Here is an 18,988-nt window from a genome sequence, read left to right as displayed (position 1 = left end):
TGGTTATAAGAATAAACCTTTCTCCAGCTACCTCAGCTAAAATGAGACCATCAATTTCTCAAAGCTCATGAAAGGCCTGGAGAAGTAATCCAAGGCATTCACCCTCCTGACAAGCTGCCAGAGCCTGCAGAACTTGCTCTCATGCTGGCGTCTTTTCTGCCCTTGATGTCATGTGCAAAACACGAGGATTTATGCTGTGCTAATCCCTCTAATGAGGGCTTCTCCCAACCTCTATATAAACCCTGCTCAAAGCCGTGGCTGCTGGGCAGGCCCCACAGAGCCAAAGCTCTTGTCTTTTGAACCGCATTCAAGGCAATTAGAGACTGGGATTAAACAAACACCCAACACCAGCATCTCAGCAGTGAGAGGGATTATCCTGGTTGGCTGGGGCATGGAGCTGCAGCAAGGCCAGGTTGTCCCACGGCAGGGATCTCCCTGCTCCACTCCCTCAGGTCCAGCAGAGAGGCAGAACCTGCACCCAGCCGTAATGGTTGCCCTGAGGTGGCTTTTCTGGGCTGGGCTGGGCTACCTGAGCTGCTGCTGTCCCCCTGGGGCGCAGGCGCAGTTCCCCCGTGCCTGCATGACGGTGGATGCCCTTCGCTTGAAGCGCTGCTGCCCGGTCTTGGGGATGGAGCCAGGCAATGTCTGCGGGTCCCTGCAGGGCAGGGGACGGTGTCAGGAGGTGCAGACAGACACTCAGCCCTGGAGTGGCCCCTACACCCTTCGAAATGTGGATGACCGGGAACGGTGGCCTCTCAAGTTCTTCAACCAAAGCTGTCGGTGCACAGGTGAGTGGGGTGCTGGGGTGAGGAGACAGGGATGGATGGGTCAGCTAACCTTGCTCTGAAGGCCAGAAACATCCCTGATGGCATAAGGCATCAAGAAAGCTTCAAATATTATCAGTTTCCTAAAAATACTATTATGTTCATGAATGCTATCAGCACTTTCTCAGAGCAACGGGCTCAAAGAAGTTTCTCTCATGCAAGCTTATGGGTTTTCCTCTTTGCCCCTGGAGTTGTCTTTGTAGCCATCCATTGTTTTTCTCCGCAGGGTTTTGGACATTTCAGTACTGTGTTCAAACCTCTGTCACTGCTAATCGTGGCACAGTGAACCTGGATCTGTTTGCATTGATCAGAGATTTATTCCTTTTGGAGTAGTACTTTGCAGCACAATGTACCCCTGTGCACTGAAAATGTGTGGATGTTTGGCCAGGGTGTTTCCCAGGGTTGTTAACTAAGTCTACAACTGGCTTCGATCCAAGATAGGTCTGTACAACAACCGAAAAGGCCATCTTGTCCTTTTCTCTTCATGTCCAGCTGCTCCTTCCCAGCTGTGACTTTACATGGGATTCTGTGTTCACATGCTGAAGATGAAATGGATCAGGGACGAGATGTGCTTGCAGGCTAACCCAGCCAAAAGGAACAGGTTTTAATAAGACCAGTTCACCGGTGCTGGCAGGAGGGAGAGAGTAGGAAGGTGAGGTCAGGGCAGGATAAGGCAACAAAACCCTTTTTCAGTAGCAGCCCTGGTTGAAAGAGGGTTGAAATGAGCAGGAACTGCAGCCCTCAGCCCACATTGCTTTGCAGGGCTGGAAGGAGATGATACCAGGAGTCAGGCAAAAGGAACGTCTCAAGCGCTGAAGTCACCTGCTAGCCAGATTTCAGATGCAACCTGGGGTTTCTTGTTGGAAATGTAAAGTTATTTGAATTTTCTAACATGGGAAGAATAGCCTGCTTTCCTTCAGCCTGATTCTTAGAACTAGCTCAACTGTTTTGTCTAAAATACAGCTTGGCTCTTACTACCAAGAAAGCCCGGATCACTCTGAGAAAGAAGCATTGCAGAAAATTTCAGCCCATGAGTTTTGCAATGCTGTTACTACTTGAAAGCAGAGAGGTAGTGGCAGATGACTTAAACGGATACATGGCATCACTGAAGCTCCTGAAAATAGTAACAACAGCCTTTAGAGTATAAATCGGTTTTTATCTCCTCATTTGACTAGACTTCAAACACTTTTGTGGAAGTACTTTTCCAGACATTTTACAAAAAAATTGGATGTAGGGGCTTTTTCATTTTAAGGGTTCTAACATACCTCCAAAACTAAAGTCAGGTGTCACATAAAAGCACAGACCCTGAGTCAGAAGAGCATGAAGCACATGGGCATACACCAATATTTATGCAGTCTAAGTAATTTGGGCATCAAAACCTGGGAGTAAATTGAAAAGTGGTGTAGTCAGACATGGTCTGCATAGGCAGACATTAATTTGCTTTTCCAAGTAGAGGTAGGCACTGGTATTTGATATTTGCAGGGCTGGGTCCTAAGTTATGTGACCAGAGTGTAGTGTCCTTTCATTCAGCCTTCCTTCTGCTGAGCTGTCTGCTCTCCTCTGCTCTTTAAATGTGATTTCCCTTGCTGCATTTTTATTTCACTTGTATTCCTCTTTCTCCTTGCAGTCCTTATTGTCTAAATATACCAGTGATAAAACGTTAAGGTGGAAGGCATGCTTAACGATGATTTTCAGAAAGGTTTCCTGAGCTCCACTCTGCTTGATGCTGCATGCAAAGGCATTTCTAGGAGAACACTAAGAAGTTCACAACTGCGTGGGATTTGAATTAGATTGGATGCTTTTACAATGCCGGTGATTGTGTGTCTGTGTCTATCAGTATTTTGTTGTATTTTTCTTTCCACTCTGTTTTATACACTGGTTGACTGTCTGCATACCAGAGTTTTAAGTGGTGTGATGTGTGGTCTTTATTAGGCATCGAGGGCTATGGTACTTATGGTAGGTAACATTAATTAAACATGCTTATTCAAAGGGATGTGGAACAGTGCACACCTCTACTGTCAAGGTATCTTACTTTCCAAATAAATGTTATGTGCAAACTGCCTATTTGAAATGGTTCCTGGCTTGTGCAAACTCCAACCAATGCCAAGGCTATTTCTAGTGCTTTAATAATATAAATGGTTGTGCTCCGGTGCTGTCTGAACACTGTTTAATTTATAGTTTAGACATGGTGTAAACGGTAAGCTATGGGAACTCCAACTGCCGTGTAGCTGATTGTATTTGTTTAGATAGTGCCATTTAAATGGGTCACAGAGCTGATGGCTGTATGGCTGGAAACCTGGAGGAGCTGTGTGGAGGATTTTCCAGAGGCGGGTTCTGGAGTTCTTGCAATAAGTTAATCCATTTGAGCTTTCTGCTAAAAACTTAATAGCAAAGGATAAAAGGAACTCTGAAAATTTGGCCATTTGTTATAGCCGTTCACTGAGGAAAAATGTCTTAAAATCATATCCATCCGGGTCTGGCTGCTGAATATTTCTGGGGTTGACAGGGAAAAAAAAAAAGGAAGAAAATCCCAAAGACAACCAAATATTGATGAGTGGTTATTGTGCAGTCAGATTATTTTAAATTTTTTTCTCAAATTAGTGTAAATTTTCTAAGGAGAATTAAAAACCCCTACATTTCCATTTCTAGGCTTTAGCTGATAATATGCATTAGTCTGTCTTTAACTGGAGACAAGTATAACAGAATAAGATTAGTACAACAGAAAGATCCAGCTTTACTTCCCACTTTTTATACAAAGATCCACGGTCAAAAATACAATTTTAAATCTGTTGTCAAGATGCTGCTCGCTGCACGTTTCACTCAATGTGTTGGTGGCAGCAAGGAATTTTTAGTTCCTGTCTAATTTCAGTTTTGAATCCATTGTATGTCTTCTACAATTGGCTTGGGTGCACCTGAAATTAATTCAGTTTATAGAAATTCTTAAACTGAAATGATCTGATGACAGTTCCTGACAGCATGCAGTACTATATGAAGGGGAATATGGTAATTTGTTTTTCAATAAGGTGCACATGTTGAATTAGACAAAATGTTGGATGCACTAGTGTAACCCTGAAAATTGACACTTGGTTGTTTTTTTTTTTTTTTGGTGTAATTACACAACAAAGCAGTATTTCAGTGGAATAGTTAAATTTAGTTTAGAAGAATACTGTTTTAGAAGACTTAACTAAATGCAGATCTGGTTTAGCCTTTTAAAAACTCAGTACAGAAGATTATTGTGAAAAAAACCCACTGCAGTCAGTCATGTGGTTGCTAGTACAGATTTTGACAGTGATTAAACAATGTTTGAGTTCACTGAGGAGTTAGACATAATTATCATTCATTTTTTTCCTGCCACTTTGTAAGGTTGACATGTGGACATATGCTGAACAGTATTCTTTTTTTTTTTTTTTTTTTTTCCTCCTTAGAAGTTTTCTGAGGAAAAAAATCTTTTCACATTCTTGTGCAGTATATAATGAAGTTGGGGACAGAAGGTTTAAGTTCTATTGTTTAGCTGTAAGCAAATTGCCAGTTAAGCCATGTAGCTGATATGATGGCCCTCCCATTAGGTAAAAATGAGGTTTTGAAGTAGTTATAAAATGCACTTCATTTACTTATTGTAGGGCAATGTGGCTGTGGGATAATACTAAATTACAGCCATACCTTAATGCCCTGTTAGGTACAGATCTTCCACATCCTACAGCCTAACAGTATGTCCAAATGAAGAACTAGAAGAGGCAGAAGAGCTAATCATTTGTCTGACACGGTAGCAATCCTGATCACTGTAGTATGTTGGTGTTTCAAATCTAATGTAGCTCCTGTTTTAACACAATGGCTAAGGAAGTCTGAAAAAGGAGTCCTTTCTCCCCATCTGATAAGTGATGTGTATTAAGCTGGTCTCTGTGGAAGGAAGAGGCATGGCAGCTGCTCAGATTTCATATTGGTACAATAAAACAAAGCAGAAGATGAGTGTTGGATTTTTACTTTTTACTGAAGAAAAGACACCAAGTTGATGGAGATATTAATTTGTGTTACTCTCAGTGTCTGAAAGCCAGCCACATACTATGAGTGCTCAGAGGTAGAAAAATCCCTGTCTGTGAGCTCAGGCAGTCACTGGGGTTGAGAAGCAACTACAGTGGTATGTGGTAACTGGTGTTAGCATACACCAGTAGATGTGTATTAACACATACCAAGTGTTGTGTCACAAGAAGTGTATTTTTCTCAGTGTCATGCCATGGACTGACCCACTGGGAGAAGTAGCAGGACTACAGAAACTGCCAGATCCACTCAACTTGACAGGGAAAGAGCACCATTAATGATGATGAGATTAGGCATGGAAGAAGACAGCTCCCAAGGCATGTGATCCCATCTCCAGACAAAAGGGCTACTGGGGAAGACTCCCCAGATGATTTTTTTTTTTTTTTTTTTTTTTGCCCAGCAGCAGTACAATGGTTGTTCCTGAAAGCAGTGGAACAAGCAGGGAGTGTCTGGACCCCATCAATGACATGATATCCTCTCTGTGTGGCAGAATGACCTCCTACACTATATTCTCTAGGAACCCCAAGAAGTAAGAATAATCTCTGTTGTTCCTGGCATAGCCTCAGAGAGGCAGTACACTGAATTGCTGTGTGTTAGTCAGTGAAGGCAAAAAAGTGCTAAGGCATGAATTTTTGCATGTTCCTATGGTCCCTGTGCTCAAAAGGATCTTTAAAGGGTCTCACTGTCTTACTGAAAATGTCTACTGTGTGCTATATCCTGATAATATGAGATTACTTTTCCTCCTCTCTTAGGGCTGTACCACTGAAGTCTACCATCACCAGTGTAGCAGACATTGAAATTAAGTTGTAAGAGACTGGAACATACATTTCATAGTGCTATCATGTGGGAAGTCCACAAGGCAATAAATGAACTTTCTGAACACAGCAATGCATCATTTCCAGACTGCTGGCCTGGTAGAGTGCTTTAGAAACAAAAGCTGAAAAAGTGGTTTGGGTAGGACATAAAAAACCTAGGTCTGAGTACTGCAGTCATTCCTGTTTGCAATGTGGGAAATCCCACAGACCTCCATTAGCTTCTTGCCATTTCAGCTGCTACACAGCAACAGTCCTGCGATGCATGGAGTCCATTGAAAGAAAATGACAAAAAGCAACTTTCGATTTCATGAGGTGGTGGTGTTGTGTGCATTTCTGACAAGGGAACATTGCCAAATAGACCTGAGGACATTACAAAAATGTTCAACACAATCAGCAGAAATACTGCAGTGCAAAATACCTCTTTGCCTGGAAATCAGCTCATCCTGTTTGCCAGTCTCTTCTTCACTGCAGTCCCCCTTCTTACTCAGTAAAAGCTCATGTCCCATTGAAAAGTGGTGGAGTGGTGGAAAGAGTGGATCCCTTGGATTGCATCATAGATTAGCCAGTTAAGAGAGAAAATCCTGGAGAGCATCAATTGGATATAAATAGCACCTGCCCAAGGGAAACAGGTGAGGAGTCATTGGTCCACCTGACTCCAGATGGAGAAAAGCTTTTTTTCCCCTGAAGATGACTCATCATTTCAGGCTTTTGCAAATTTCTTTTCATAGGCTGAGGAGGTGCACAGAGCATACCTAAAATATGGATAGTGTCTGATAAAATGATCTTGGGCATGAAGAGGTGTATAAATTCAAAGGGCTCTCACTGAGAGAGGAATAGGCACCACCAGAGCCTCCACAAGTGACTGGTGGAGTCTTGTTCTGGTACCAAGACCAGGCAGGACAGTTGTTAGGTCCTGCACTAACTTTGGTTCTGTTACTGCTTTATTTCAATGTGATGCATATCCAATGCTGTGAGTAGATGGATCATTTGAATTACTGGAAGTGTGACTGCCGATCTCAAAAAAGGTTGTTGACAGATCTTTTCGTGGTTAATTCCTGCTTTGCCCACCTTCTCTTAAAAAGGTTTGAATTGTACCTTTGAGTGTGAGGGGACAACAGCTGCTTTCCAGAAGTTCATGGTCTACATAGTGAAACTTGTGAAGTATACATGGCCTAATTAGGCAATGTTGCAAGATACTCTGATATTTGTCATCTGGTCAGTATGGGCTGAAGTATGTGATGGGCCCTAACAGCTAGGCTGAGTTATCAAAAATGAGCGAGTGTACAGATAGTGGAGTACACCAAATTCACAGAAGCAATTGTGCTCTTCTGATGGGACTCTCAGGATATCATGATAAAATCAACCTTCTGTGTTGCTTCTCCCCCATCTTAATCTCTGCCCTCATTATAATAACATATCCATGCAATCTTCTTTGTTTCATAAACCCTTAAACTACTTGCTTTTTCTGGTATATGTCTTCATCCCGCTAAACCAATGCAATCCCCTGGCTTTGGGTACCTTCTGTCCTAGCTGGAACATGGTAGCTAAGCCCAGCTGTTCCTACCTGCACTGGGACAAAACGTAAGCCATAGACCTGGAAACTGCCCTCATGGTATGCCATTGGGCTGTGCATGATCCAAAACCTAGTTGAAATCTTCACCCTTGTGATCCCTAATGTGAGCACTGGTCCGAAGCTTCATGACAGCATGTAAACCTATAGATCTCAGAGCCTCCAAAGTAACCGTAAGTTCTCCAAACCTACAGTTAAAAGTCCTCATGTACTCTTGGTAGGTCTCGTAGGAGTCTGTCACAAATGTTTAGAGCTCAGCAGCTCTTACCCTAGAGCTAGCCATAAGCCACACAGCCTTCTTGGTAACAGCCCTTGTAACCTTGAGGATCTTTGAAACTGGTAATAAGCCCTGTAGCCCCTGACAATCTGAAATCTTACTTTAGTGTTAACTGTTGTTCTGCTTATAGACTCAATCCTACAGCCTAGGGACGTCTGCCCATCCAGGAACGCTTCATAAGCCACTTCCTCATATCTGTGTTAGCCCAAAGCCTGTCCTGGGTCTAGCAGCACCAGTATGTGTGGGAAGCAGTGAGATTCTGTGGCACTTTGGAAAATGATTGGCATGATTGTTGAGGAGTGAGTGTGTACGTGGGTGTGGAGGGAGGGTGGGGTTAGGGAGTCTCAATACAGATTTTGGAGAGTTGAGTGGAGATCCCAGAGGACCCTTGGTTGCCCCTCTGCTCTCTTCTTCCCTCAGCAGCAATGCCCACTGTCCTACACCGATGCTACACCAGCTGCCTGCTTGCATGCGGGCAGGAGGCAAATGCCCGCTGCCCCATCTTCCCCAGCAAAGGCAAAGCAAGCTGCAGCGGGGCCTTTCTGCTGCTGCTGGCAACCTGCAGCAGCAGGTGAGAGGCCATGCTTAAAGCAAGCTCTGCTTTCCTAGGCTCTTCCACCAAATTAGAGGGTCTGAGCTAATAACCTAGTGTGGACTCGATTACTTGCCTTAGGAACGATGCCAGCAGGGAACGATGGTACTGCAGTGTTTCTCAGGCTCTTATTGCAGCACCATTTAGTAATGCTTACAGCGTGACCTGCAGCACCCCTGGTGCTTGCCCTGGATTGTGTTGAGTCCCAGATACATTGTTAACAGATGTTAGTTTTTCCTAAGGTTTGTCCTTAAGCGAACTGTTTTGTTTGGAGATTTTATTCTGTGCTTAAGGATCCGTGCGAGCTGACCCTTTTTTTTGTATTTGATCCTGGAAGGCTGGGAGTACTTGAGAGCCAGTTGAGCAAAGCACTTCATCACATGCTTAGGCTGAATTGCTCAGCCCTCTGTTTGGTGAGACTCCTCACGTGCCTGAGGGCTTCGCAGAGCTCTGAGCACCTTGGGGCATCACGCCCATTACTGAGTCCTTCACCTCCCCAACTGGCTGAGTGTGATTCTTGGCCCTGCAGTGGCTCTGGGAAATGAGACATCCTTCTGTTTAGGCAATTGGCAAAGCTGCCAGTCTGCTCAGCTGCTGTCCCTTCCAGGTACTGATGTCTCTGGGGAGAAAGCACCAATTCTTAATTCTTCTGCATTTCACTCTTAGTTTTCCCTGATTCATAATATCGTGACTGCTCTTTCACTCTTGATTCAGGAAACTTTGCTGGCTATAACTGTGGTGAGTGCAAGTTTGGCTGGACCGGCCCTGACTGCAACGTGAGGAAGCCACCAGTTGTCAGGAAGGATGTCCACTCCCTGACAGCAGAGGAGAGAGAGCAGTTCTTCGATGCTCTAGACCGTGCAAAGACAACCATTCACCCAGACTATGTAATTGCAACTCAGCACTGGAGAAGTCTGCTTGGTCCCACCGGCGAGGAACCGCAAATTGCCAACTGTAGTATTTATAACTACTTTGTTTGGCTTCATTACTACTCAGTCAGAGACACACTATTAGGTTAGTGCTTTTCTTATCCAAGGGGCTCTGCAGGTAAAGGAAAGGGTGAAAAGTATTATTGCTGGACAAAGGTAAGTATGCTTAACACAGCTGCTTTGCTTTAGTGAGCAGTGGGTCCCAGAGAGCAGATCTGTGGAGTGAAACAGTTGTTGGTGGGAAGCCAGCGGCCACCCGAAGTTGAAGGAGGTCTGCTTCAGACCTGCTGCAGTCTGGTCACCATGACCGAATCCACCGTGGCAGCTGGAGCACACTAGCCACATTCCTGGTGCACCTTCTGTCTGATGGGGAGACAGTTCCCAGGCTCCACCGTTGGGTGAACTGAAGGGTGGTCAGGCAGTGACTGACTTCAGAAAGATGTTCCTAGTCCACAGGACAGGGTAGATGCAGCAGCAGTGGGAAAGGGGCTCTGCGGTGGTGAAGGCAGAGACTATGCAGAGACGTTGGGGACCAGAGTGCTACTGCTTTCTGTGGCCTTCAGCAAGTCACTAAGTATGGGATTTGCCTGACTAACCACAAACAGCTTTTAAAACCAAACCAGGTTAGAGATTTGGTTATCTAACCCCGTGCTTTCTCCCAAATCAGGATTTCTAGTCCTCATTGCTCTTCGAGACAGAAGTACCTATGCCAGCCTGCAAAGCCCAGCTCTGGCAGGTGGAGGCATCAACACGGCTTTTCTACCCAGCAGTCCTAATGTGCAAGCTGAACAGCCCATTTCTACCTCCTTGCTGGAGGGTATCTGCTGCCCTGCAGCAGGTTTTCTCCAGTGTCCCCTTCTGACATGGTTCCATTTTGCAGGGCTGAAGGAAGCAGTCTCTGGCCTAGCAAGAGCAAAGGTCCTTCATGGGACAGGATGGCCATGTGGAAAGGGAAAGAAGAAACTTCCAGTGCTGCTGCAGTGATAAATTCGTATCTGGGTTGAAGCTTGCTTCAGTGATAAACAAATCCATATGTGGTTTGAAACCCCTAGCCTTTGAGTGTCTTAGTTCTCTTGTGTAATAATGAGCACAATGCAAGAAACAACAAGCACCATTTGAAGAAAATTGGCAAAGAATATGTTGAATTACAGTTAGTGGGTTGTGGAAAATGCTGGGGTTCTCTTGGTAGATACACAGTGTAAGTCCTGCCAGTGAGCAAGAGAATAGGTATTACGGTACATATTTGCAAGGAGCTAAGATTTTAGATGAGAAGACTGCTGCTTAGAACCAAAAGCCACTAAAGGGATAAGAAGTCTTCACGATGTCTGACTTTGGGGAGAACATGAAATTTTGAGAAGCATTGAAGCAAACATCCACAGAAGTGTTTGTTTCCCTTGTCCCATCTAAGTGTTGTGGCTTCTGATGCGTGTGCTCTTTCCAAAGGTGCAGAGCTGCAGGTTTTTCGTTAGCTTGACTCCAGGCAATAGAAGAAGGTCGTGTCTTTCTCTTGAGCCTCATTTTGTGCCTAAGTGCTTATTTTATCTTCCCTTTATAGGACCTGGCCGCCCCTTCAGAGATATTGATTTCTCCCATCAAGGACCTGCCTTTGTTACTTGGCATAGGTACCATTTGCTGTTGCTGGAGAGAGACCTGCAGGTTAGCTGAACAGCCTTTCCCTTTCCTCATGCAGCTTCTCTTGTTTGCTATGTGACTTTGTTGAGCCGGCCAAGGGTAAGCTATTTCCTAGGACAGATTCTTACCCGAACTCCCAGGAGTGTTTGCTCACTGATCCTTTTTTGTTTAAAGTGAAATTAGTGCTTTCAAGATACTCAGGATTGAACAGTTTCTCACTCTGAACAATGATATGAAGGTTGTAATGGAGGTTTTTTTCTTCGTCTGCACAATAGAGGACAGAAGATGTGAATGAACAGTATTTAGTAATAAAATCAAAGCAACACCTATGTGTAAAACTTGGTAACAGATATTTTCTGCTGATACTGAAGATACCCTCCTAATGAAAGCAACTTTAAATATTACCCCCTTTAAATGTACTGTGCTGTACAGGTAATACATGCATAGATTTAGCAATACATCTTTTAAAGAAGTACATGTTAAGGAGCCCAACTATCAGTTGCCAAAGCATTGACTCATTTCTATTTGTATTACTTCTACATTGGCAATGTTACTGTATTTTACCATTTAACCTTGCAGATCTTTAATGAAAATCATTGGTATCAAAGTAGCTGCAGGATCTTGCTTGCATGAAATCGTATCTAACAAGCAAGCACAAACAAATGCACTGTATTCCTGTGTTAATTCAAGTTCAGATTCTTCCCTAGGGCTATCCTTTCTGCAACGAAAGCAAACCAAATGCACAATTTTACCCATTACCTACTTACATCACTCTGAAAGCTTCTTAGTTGCTTAAGGCTCGATTCATCTCTGCTCCTGGTCTCTTGAGTTGGCAGAAAGCCTAATAAGGCCAAGAGAAGCGCAGGCCAACCATAGAGAAACTAGTGACAATGTCTTTGCTTGGACTGACTTAATGCCTCAATCTTTTGAAAGGAGTTGAAGCAGCACTGCGAAATGCGTGTAATTGAAATGCAGAACGAAAAGCAGAATATCCAGTGAAATATCCAGTGAATACCCAGTGAAATAACTTGCAGAAGTCCCTTTCTTTCTCTTTCCTTTGAAGGTGATTCCCTGCTAATGCGTTTCTGTCCATTACAGCGACTGATGGGCAACGACTCCTTTGCGCTGCCCTACTGGAACTTTGCCATAGGTAGAAATGAGTGCGACATCTGCACAGACCAGCTCTTCGGAGCATCACGGCCAGATGCACCGGGGCTGATCAGCCTGAACTCCAGGTTCTCCCGGTGGCAAATAGTTTGTAACAGGTATGAGAATATCTATGGCAAGCTTGCATACTGATCAAACCTTGCTTTCATTCAGTATTGACAGCACAGGCTGCTCTCTTGATGTGAGCGAGCAGTGGGAAAAGAGCCAAGATGTCTTTTTTAAAACTGGGAATCACGGTCAGTCTGTGTTAAGTGGTGCTGTGTAAACTTCTCCCCCTGGTATTATGGAAGTATATTTTTTAAAGGTGATTCTTTTAGTACAGGATTTTAGTTGATTCGGCCAATTTGACGCTGCCAGAAGTCTGAAGAGTTTGCACATTGGCAAGTATCTTCTTAAAGAAGAAATGCCTACATGTCAGTTCTCTGTAACAAACACACAACTGATTTTGGCAGCAGAAACAGAAAACTCTTGTGGCATATAGAAAGCTAGAGACAGGCTGAGAAATCTGTTCCGTTGTATTGGATGAGAGCTTAACCCTGATAAATTTAGTGCAGTTTGGGGATTGACTTCGAAGTGGATGAGATTTCACATGGAAAAAACCCACAGAGACAGCCAGGAGCTTGCTGCCAGCTCTCTGTAGGCATATAGTGATTTGGGTGAGAGCAGGGCTTTGATGGCGGACTCACATGCAGGATCGGGGCACTACGGCATGAGATACTGCCAGTTACAATACCCATGTAACATTCTTCTGTCAGCTCCGGGGCAGCGTGCAGTCAGTCAGATGGTGGTACTGAGAGCTCAGGGCTTTTCAAAAGAGTCTGTTTCTCTGGGTACCTAAAGAGCTACTTGAAATTCTAGCTTTAGGCACCAGTCAGCTTTAAATCTTGCCCCTACTTTTTCTCCAAGTTAAATAGAGCATTGTTTTTTCTTGAAAACTGAAGTGACTAAACTTTTGCCTTGCCAACGTTAAACAGAGAAGGGCTTTTGTTTACTTCAGGGGTTTCTGAAAATGTCATTTCTGAATAGAAAAGAATTTTTTCGGAAGTGTTATACTGCTTTTCTTCTTCTCCTTTCCTCTTTCTCTTGTTGATATAAAGGACTTGCTCCCCAATAGCTAGTGGGCAACACCCGCAACAGCAGGATGTCTTCCAGGCCCTGAAAGAAGATGTAATGCATTGCAGTTGCTATTCTTCTAAAGGGGATGAGGGATGGAAAGTGAAATCCTGTTTTCTGTCATTCCTTGCTTTTTCTCAGTCCACCACACAGGGGGACTTTTCTGTGTTTTGTTTTTTTTTTCCCTTTTTGTTAAGAGTTAAAAAACTAGTCCTTACTCAGGATTGAAAGTTGGTCAATTCAAGTTTTAGATTGTCTGGCAAAAAGTTCTTCTAAAGCCCTCGGGAGGGGAGGAGGTGTGAAGAGAGTTGTGCTTGCCTTTTCTAATGCAACCTCTCTCTGTGAACGGTGAACCTGGTAACTCTCAGTCCAAATGACTGATGGTTCACAAAGGACACAGAGCCACAGAAAACCATGGCACAGTGTCAGTCCTGCAATATATTCAGCTCCCAGGCCATTGGAGGTGAACCGAGATGCCCCTGGAGGTGTCAATCCCTGACCCATGCTCTCTCACATGTATAGCCAAGGCCTCTTTTGTACTTTAGGATAAAAAGTCAACAAGTCATCACCACCTCCTGCCTCTTTCTGTTTCACGCTCAGCTTGGATGACTACAACCGCCTGGTCACGCTGTGTAACGGGAGTGATGAAGGGCCACTGCAGCGGAGGCCGCCGGGAGGCTCCACCGAGCAGCTGCCCACTGTGGAGGACGTCAGGAGGTGCCTTTCCCTGCAGGAGTTCGACAGCCCACCCTTTTTCCGCAATTCCAGTTTCAGTTTCAGGTTTGTCCTTAGGCTCCTTCAGAGCCAGGTGGGTCAGGGGTTTTCTTTGTGTGTGTGTTTGTCAATAAAATATGATTACGTGATGCTGCTTTTACCCATCTGCAGGAATGCGCTGGAGGGCTTCGATAAACCAGGTGGAGCCCTTAACTCGCCGATGCTGAGCCTTCATAATTTGGCTCACTCTTTCCTGAATGGGACCAGTGTTCTCCCTCATGCAGCCGCCAACGATCCTGTCTTTGTGGTATGTCTTTTCCCCCCAGAGTGAGTGGCAGTGGCAGTGGCTCAAAGGCAGCTATCTCACCAGAGATTTGCAGAACAGCAGTAAAGTGAATTCCCTAAAAATAAGTCCTTTAAATAGAAAAGGAGAAATCTTTCATCTTTTCTTGAACGCTGCCAAGGCTGCATAATGATCAAATAAAGAGGGAAGAAATCTCAGGGTGATTTGTATAATATAAGATCAGTTTATAGGGAGAAGAGCTACTATTCCAAGTCATGTTGCCCTGAATCCTTTCATTAGGTGGTATCTAAATTTGATAGCTTATACCAGACAATTTTAGGGCAATACGATAAACTGGAAGTGGGGCTAATTATTTTAGAGCAGTAGACTGAGTAGTTTGTTTCTTTGTTTCAAAATTCACAGGCTAAAAGGAAGTGCATCTAATTTCGGGGTCTCTTGGGAAATAGAAATAATGTGATTTCACTGGCGCATTGCTACAGCGCTGCACTGCAATGAGCAGCAAATAAAAAGCCAACAGTTGACTCTGCTTACACATCTTTCTCTCCTGACAAATTCACGCCCATTTCTTTTCCTCTTTGTTAGATTAAACCACAGTGATTATATAGAGAAATTCTAATACAATTAATTTCTTTCTTACATTTATTTTAAGTTTGCAATCTTTTGTGGAGAACTAAGTCCAAACACTTACATAGTAGTTCTCCATCTTATTTCCATAATAATTCCTGAATTCCTACATGAATTTATTTCTTACACAATGAAATCTTCATTTCACTATGCTGTAATTTTATTCACAAGTTTATTTTCTGTAGGCTATCTTCTGAGTTTTTTCCACGGTTGTAATTAAAAACCATAAGTACATCCAGAATGAATTTGAATTGCCCAAGACATTTGTAATAGTTGTCTGAAATGACTTCCCTGTATTAGTGCTTTATAGATCTATAAACTGACTGAACAAGACCTGACGGAATTCATGGGTACCTGGAGCTGTGGAGCTGGTGGCACTCCGCAAAATGAGCATGAAGGAATTAAATTTCTTGCAATTTTCCATACCTGTTCAGAGACGAGAGAGATTAAAATATGTTTGAGAGGTACATTCACCTGAATGAGCTCAGTGGGCCCTCACCTCAGAGGATGGACCCGCCCATTCCATGCCAGCTGATATTCAACTGTCTGGAGAAAGCGTTTGTTATGAACAAGCAGCAATGAAGACGTATACAGCAAAATGCCCCATGCAGGAGATCAGTTTCGTCCATTCTCATGAGCTTTCCTGGTTTCCCATTCTTTAAATACCACCGAAATTAGATTACCCTCTTCTCTGTCTTTCAAAAGCTGCTGCCACCTTAGGTGACAATGTTTTAAATGCTGTTGAGTTCTGAAAGAGCTTAATAAATGTACATACCCATGACTGGATTTGCAGGTTCTTCACTCCTTTACTGATGCCATCTTTGACGAGTGGATGAAGCGGTTTAACCCCCCTGATAATGCCTGGCCTGAGGAGCTGGCCCCCATTGGTCACAACAGATTGTATAACATGGTCCCTTTTTTCCCTCCTGTGACCAACGATGAGCTCTTCCAAACCGCGGAGCAACTCGGCTACACCTATGCCATTGACCTGCCAGGTATGTCTCGGAGGTGTGGAGGCTGTTCCAGGCCAAGTGATGAGTCAGCTCATGTTTTCCACGCCACAGGCATAGGGAAAGTAAGGCACCTTTCACAACATACATGGGTCTATTCACCTGCTCACTAGCAATCATGTATTGTAGCACACACAGGTAGTTACAACTCACCGTGTAAGCTGTGGTAACTATAAGTCTGCACGTGCTTAGTTTGTTCTGCAGCAAAACGCATCAACTTGAACTGCTCCAGCGTGGATGATGGTGCTCCCTTGGAGTTGAAGAGTCTTTGATTTTTGGCTCCTGCTCCCAGCACTGTTTATGCCTGTTACAGGATCCTTTAACCTGTCAGACCTCAGGCGCTCTGCCAGGAAACTTGTCTGGTTAGAAAATACTTGTTTTGCAGAGGTCCCTGAATAATGCTGCACCGTGAATCTCATTAGAGATGAACTCCATTAATCTTTGGATACCTGGGAGAGATGTACCAGGGTGTTTTGTGTTACAAAACCCTGATTTTAAAGATTTTCCATGTCCGTAGGTGTGATGTGCCTTACAGTTTGTCTATTAGTTTGAAATTACCTTTGACAGAAATCAAAGGTAAAAAACAAGAAAGCAAAGTGTTTATGCACAAAACCCAAAATTTGCAACACAAGTTGCAAGTATTTGTAAAAGGCATGAGTGTAAGAAATGCGTGGAAAACCCTGCTTTAGCTGCTTTACCAAGGATTAAATCTGAGCAGTTTCTTTCTCCACCTTGGTATTCCTTTGAAAGGCAGTAGGTGCTTATCTAACATATATGGACAGGAATTTCTTCTAAATGCTTACCGCATATCCATGGTTCTAATCTGTGGAGACTTTAAATGTCTATAGACTGCAAAAGATTGAAACCCTTGTCCTCAGGCTGCATTCATGCAGGGGAGCCCCAACTTGTGGAGGCAGGCTAGCTGCTTCTGCAGTGCTTTTCTCAGGGGTGTACCCAGAATTTTCCCTGAAAATTCAAACTTGCCCTTTTATGGAGTTTAAGTTTTCCTCCCTTTGGACTACTGTCCCTGCTCCTGCTTTGGAAATGCTGCTCCACCTTGGGCATGGGGTACCCAGAGAGGAATAAAGCAGCTTGTCATTCTGCTGCTTCTCAACTCCAACCTAAATAAATTGTTAGCTCTCTGTGGAGCAGCTAGCTATCCCTGTTTGCATGGTCTGTGTTCAGACAACAACGTTTTGACATGCAAACCCTTCTCTTTTATCTAAACATACAACTTTCTAATTCTACTTCATGTAATCACGTTAGAAATCAACATACTTTAATACATTGCTGGCTCTTACTTGAAAGATGGTAAAGTGGTAAATATTTATTTTGGGACCTTACTGAATTTGGTCATGATTGCCCTCAACTCTTTTGTTGACAGAGACTGCAGATTGGGGCACACAACCTGTAGTTGCTTTTATAGTCAGTGTGACATCTCCCTGAGCCATCTATCTGCTTAAGCCCATGTCTAACTTCCTTCTAAATACCTTAAGTCCTTTTGAGAGTTTTTTGTGAATATTTAGTCATATGTAATTATTGCCGTCTTGGTATATGTAGCATTTTTCAGAATGGGAAAGCAGGAAATTTTTGCTTCTGAAAGCATAAATGAAAACACAAAATTCAGACAAGTGGAGCACTGCTATTATAAGAATGGGCAATATTATCTTAGAAGACAGTGGTTCCCCAGAAGCGGTTCAAAATCAGAGGATGCAATCTAGAGCTGGTTGGCAGAACCACACTAAGTAGCGTTTTCAGTTAAAAGTTTGATGATAGGCTGCTTTGTGGTCTACAGGAAAATTTGAGGGTTTTCTCTTGACAAAAATAGCTTGGAAACAGCTACGCTGAAATGTCGTTATAGAAAGAATTGCTTAACTCATTCATAATTTTGGGCAAATTAGATAAGCAAATGGTATTTTTGTCTTGTTACTGTTAATTTTTCCGGCTCTCAACACTAATTTGTATGAAATGTTGAGGTTTAAATTCAGTTGTAGACTTCTCTGGCAGGAAACATCTCTGACTCTGGTATGTGTGTCGGTTACACGGTGCATTACCAGCTTCCCGTGTGTCCAGTGGGTCTCTAAGCCACAAAAGTAATCATAATTACCAGGCTGTGGGGTATTTTCTTTCTTCTGTGTGATTTGAGAAATGAAATTATGGTCTATCCTCACTTCAGATGTTTCATATTTCCAGGTTCACTTGAAGAAACCCAGGCGTGGGCTGTCATGGTGGGTTCCACAATTGGAGCAGCATTTGTAGCTTTGGCTACGCTCGTTCTGCTGCTTGTACTTTTCCAGCACCGAAGACAGAGAAAAGGTTTTGAACCACTGATGGATGTGAGCTTCAGCCCCAAAAAGTACATGGAAGAGGCCTAGTGCCCTCACTTTGTTTCTTTGCCTGTTCTTGTAGGAAGGGACCTTGGTTGCCTTACTGAGATCTTAACTGATGATTTATCACACGCTCCTTTGGCAGCTGACTACATTGTTCTCATTCAGGTTTTCTTGCTACCTTGTGAATTGTAATATATGAAGTCTCTGGGTACATATGTGCAAGGCCCAAGACAGGCCAGACTTTTCTCATTACCAAACATTATCTGGAGTGTGTGACACTTGTAAGTCATCCTCTATAGATTTAGATCAAGACAGCAAAGAATCTAAATAGAAGAAAACAACTTGAATAACGAAGATAATTTTTCACCTCAGTGTGTTTTTGATTCCATTTAGCAGCTCAGAGATGTGCTGAAAATTATTAACTTTACATGTATATTTGAATATTATTTTACCGTTATCAATAAATACTCTGAATAACATAGTCTTTTTTTTAAGGTTCAAAATGTTTCATGCTGTTTGACAAAATACTATAGGAAGCTCCTGATTACAGTTCATTTCAGAAGCATGATCAATTCCGTATGTTATTTCCAATAAAGCTGATGTTAGCAATAGGTAAACCTCCAAATTCTCCAGGATTTTAAGAACAGGAGTTCCCTGACAGCTAGATATGCACCTGTGTTTTACCTTTGTGTTAGTGACTGTGGCAGAAGTTGAAAATGGTGCTCGTCCTCTATTTTGTCTCTGATGCACTTTTTCATGAATTTAGACCTAAATTTCCGAAGTCTGGGACCCAGGACTCAAGACTCAGATAGCTCTCGTTACCCAGGTCTGCAGGTAGGGGATCAGGTTTGGATATGGCCCTCCCTAGACCTCATCTTAAACGTTTCTTTATACATTCCCTATATATTTCTTTATTTAGACATAGATATGGACCAAATTTGTGTGGCTGTCCTATGTTTTCTTGAGAGAGGGTTTTTACACAGCAAATGAAGTCCTGAACAGATCATGTCAGATTTGGTGTGTAATATGTTCCATTAATTTGTAAGGTCCCG

The 18,988-nt window shown here is 43.2% G+C and overlaps 1 protein-coding gene across 1 annotated transcript; it reads left to right on the top strand.

Moving 5' to 3' along the window:
* Positions 1-487: 487 nt before the first annotated feature.
* On the top strand, positions 488-17,981 carry DCT (dopachrome tautomerase). The gene is made up of 8 exons (XM_086482024.1): positions 488-788; positions 8,828-9,127; positions 10,598-10,698; positions 11,773-11,939; positions 13,555-13,734; positions 13,840-13,975; positions 15,390-15,591; positions 17,800-17,981. Exons 1-8 carry the CDS (start codon positions 488-490, stop codon positions 17,979-17,981), a joined length of 1,569 nt encoding a protein of 522 aa, XP_086338150.1.
* The last annotated feature ends 1,007 nt before the right edge of the window (positions 17,982-18,988 follow it).

This window comes from Leptosomus discolor, chromosome 1, assembly GCF_034619465.1.
Source record: "Leptosomus discolor isolate bLepDis1 chromosome 1, bLepDis1.hap2, whole genome shotgun sequence".
NCBI lineage: Eukaryota > Metazoa > Chordata > Aves > Leptosomiformes > Leptosomidae > Leptosomus > Leptosomus discolor.
Note: the sequence above shows the minus strand (reverse complement) of the source record. Positions and strands in the feature narration are given on the sequence as shown.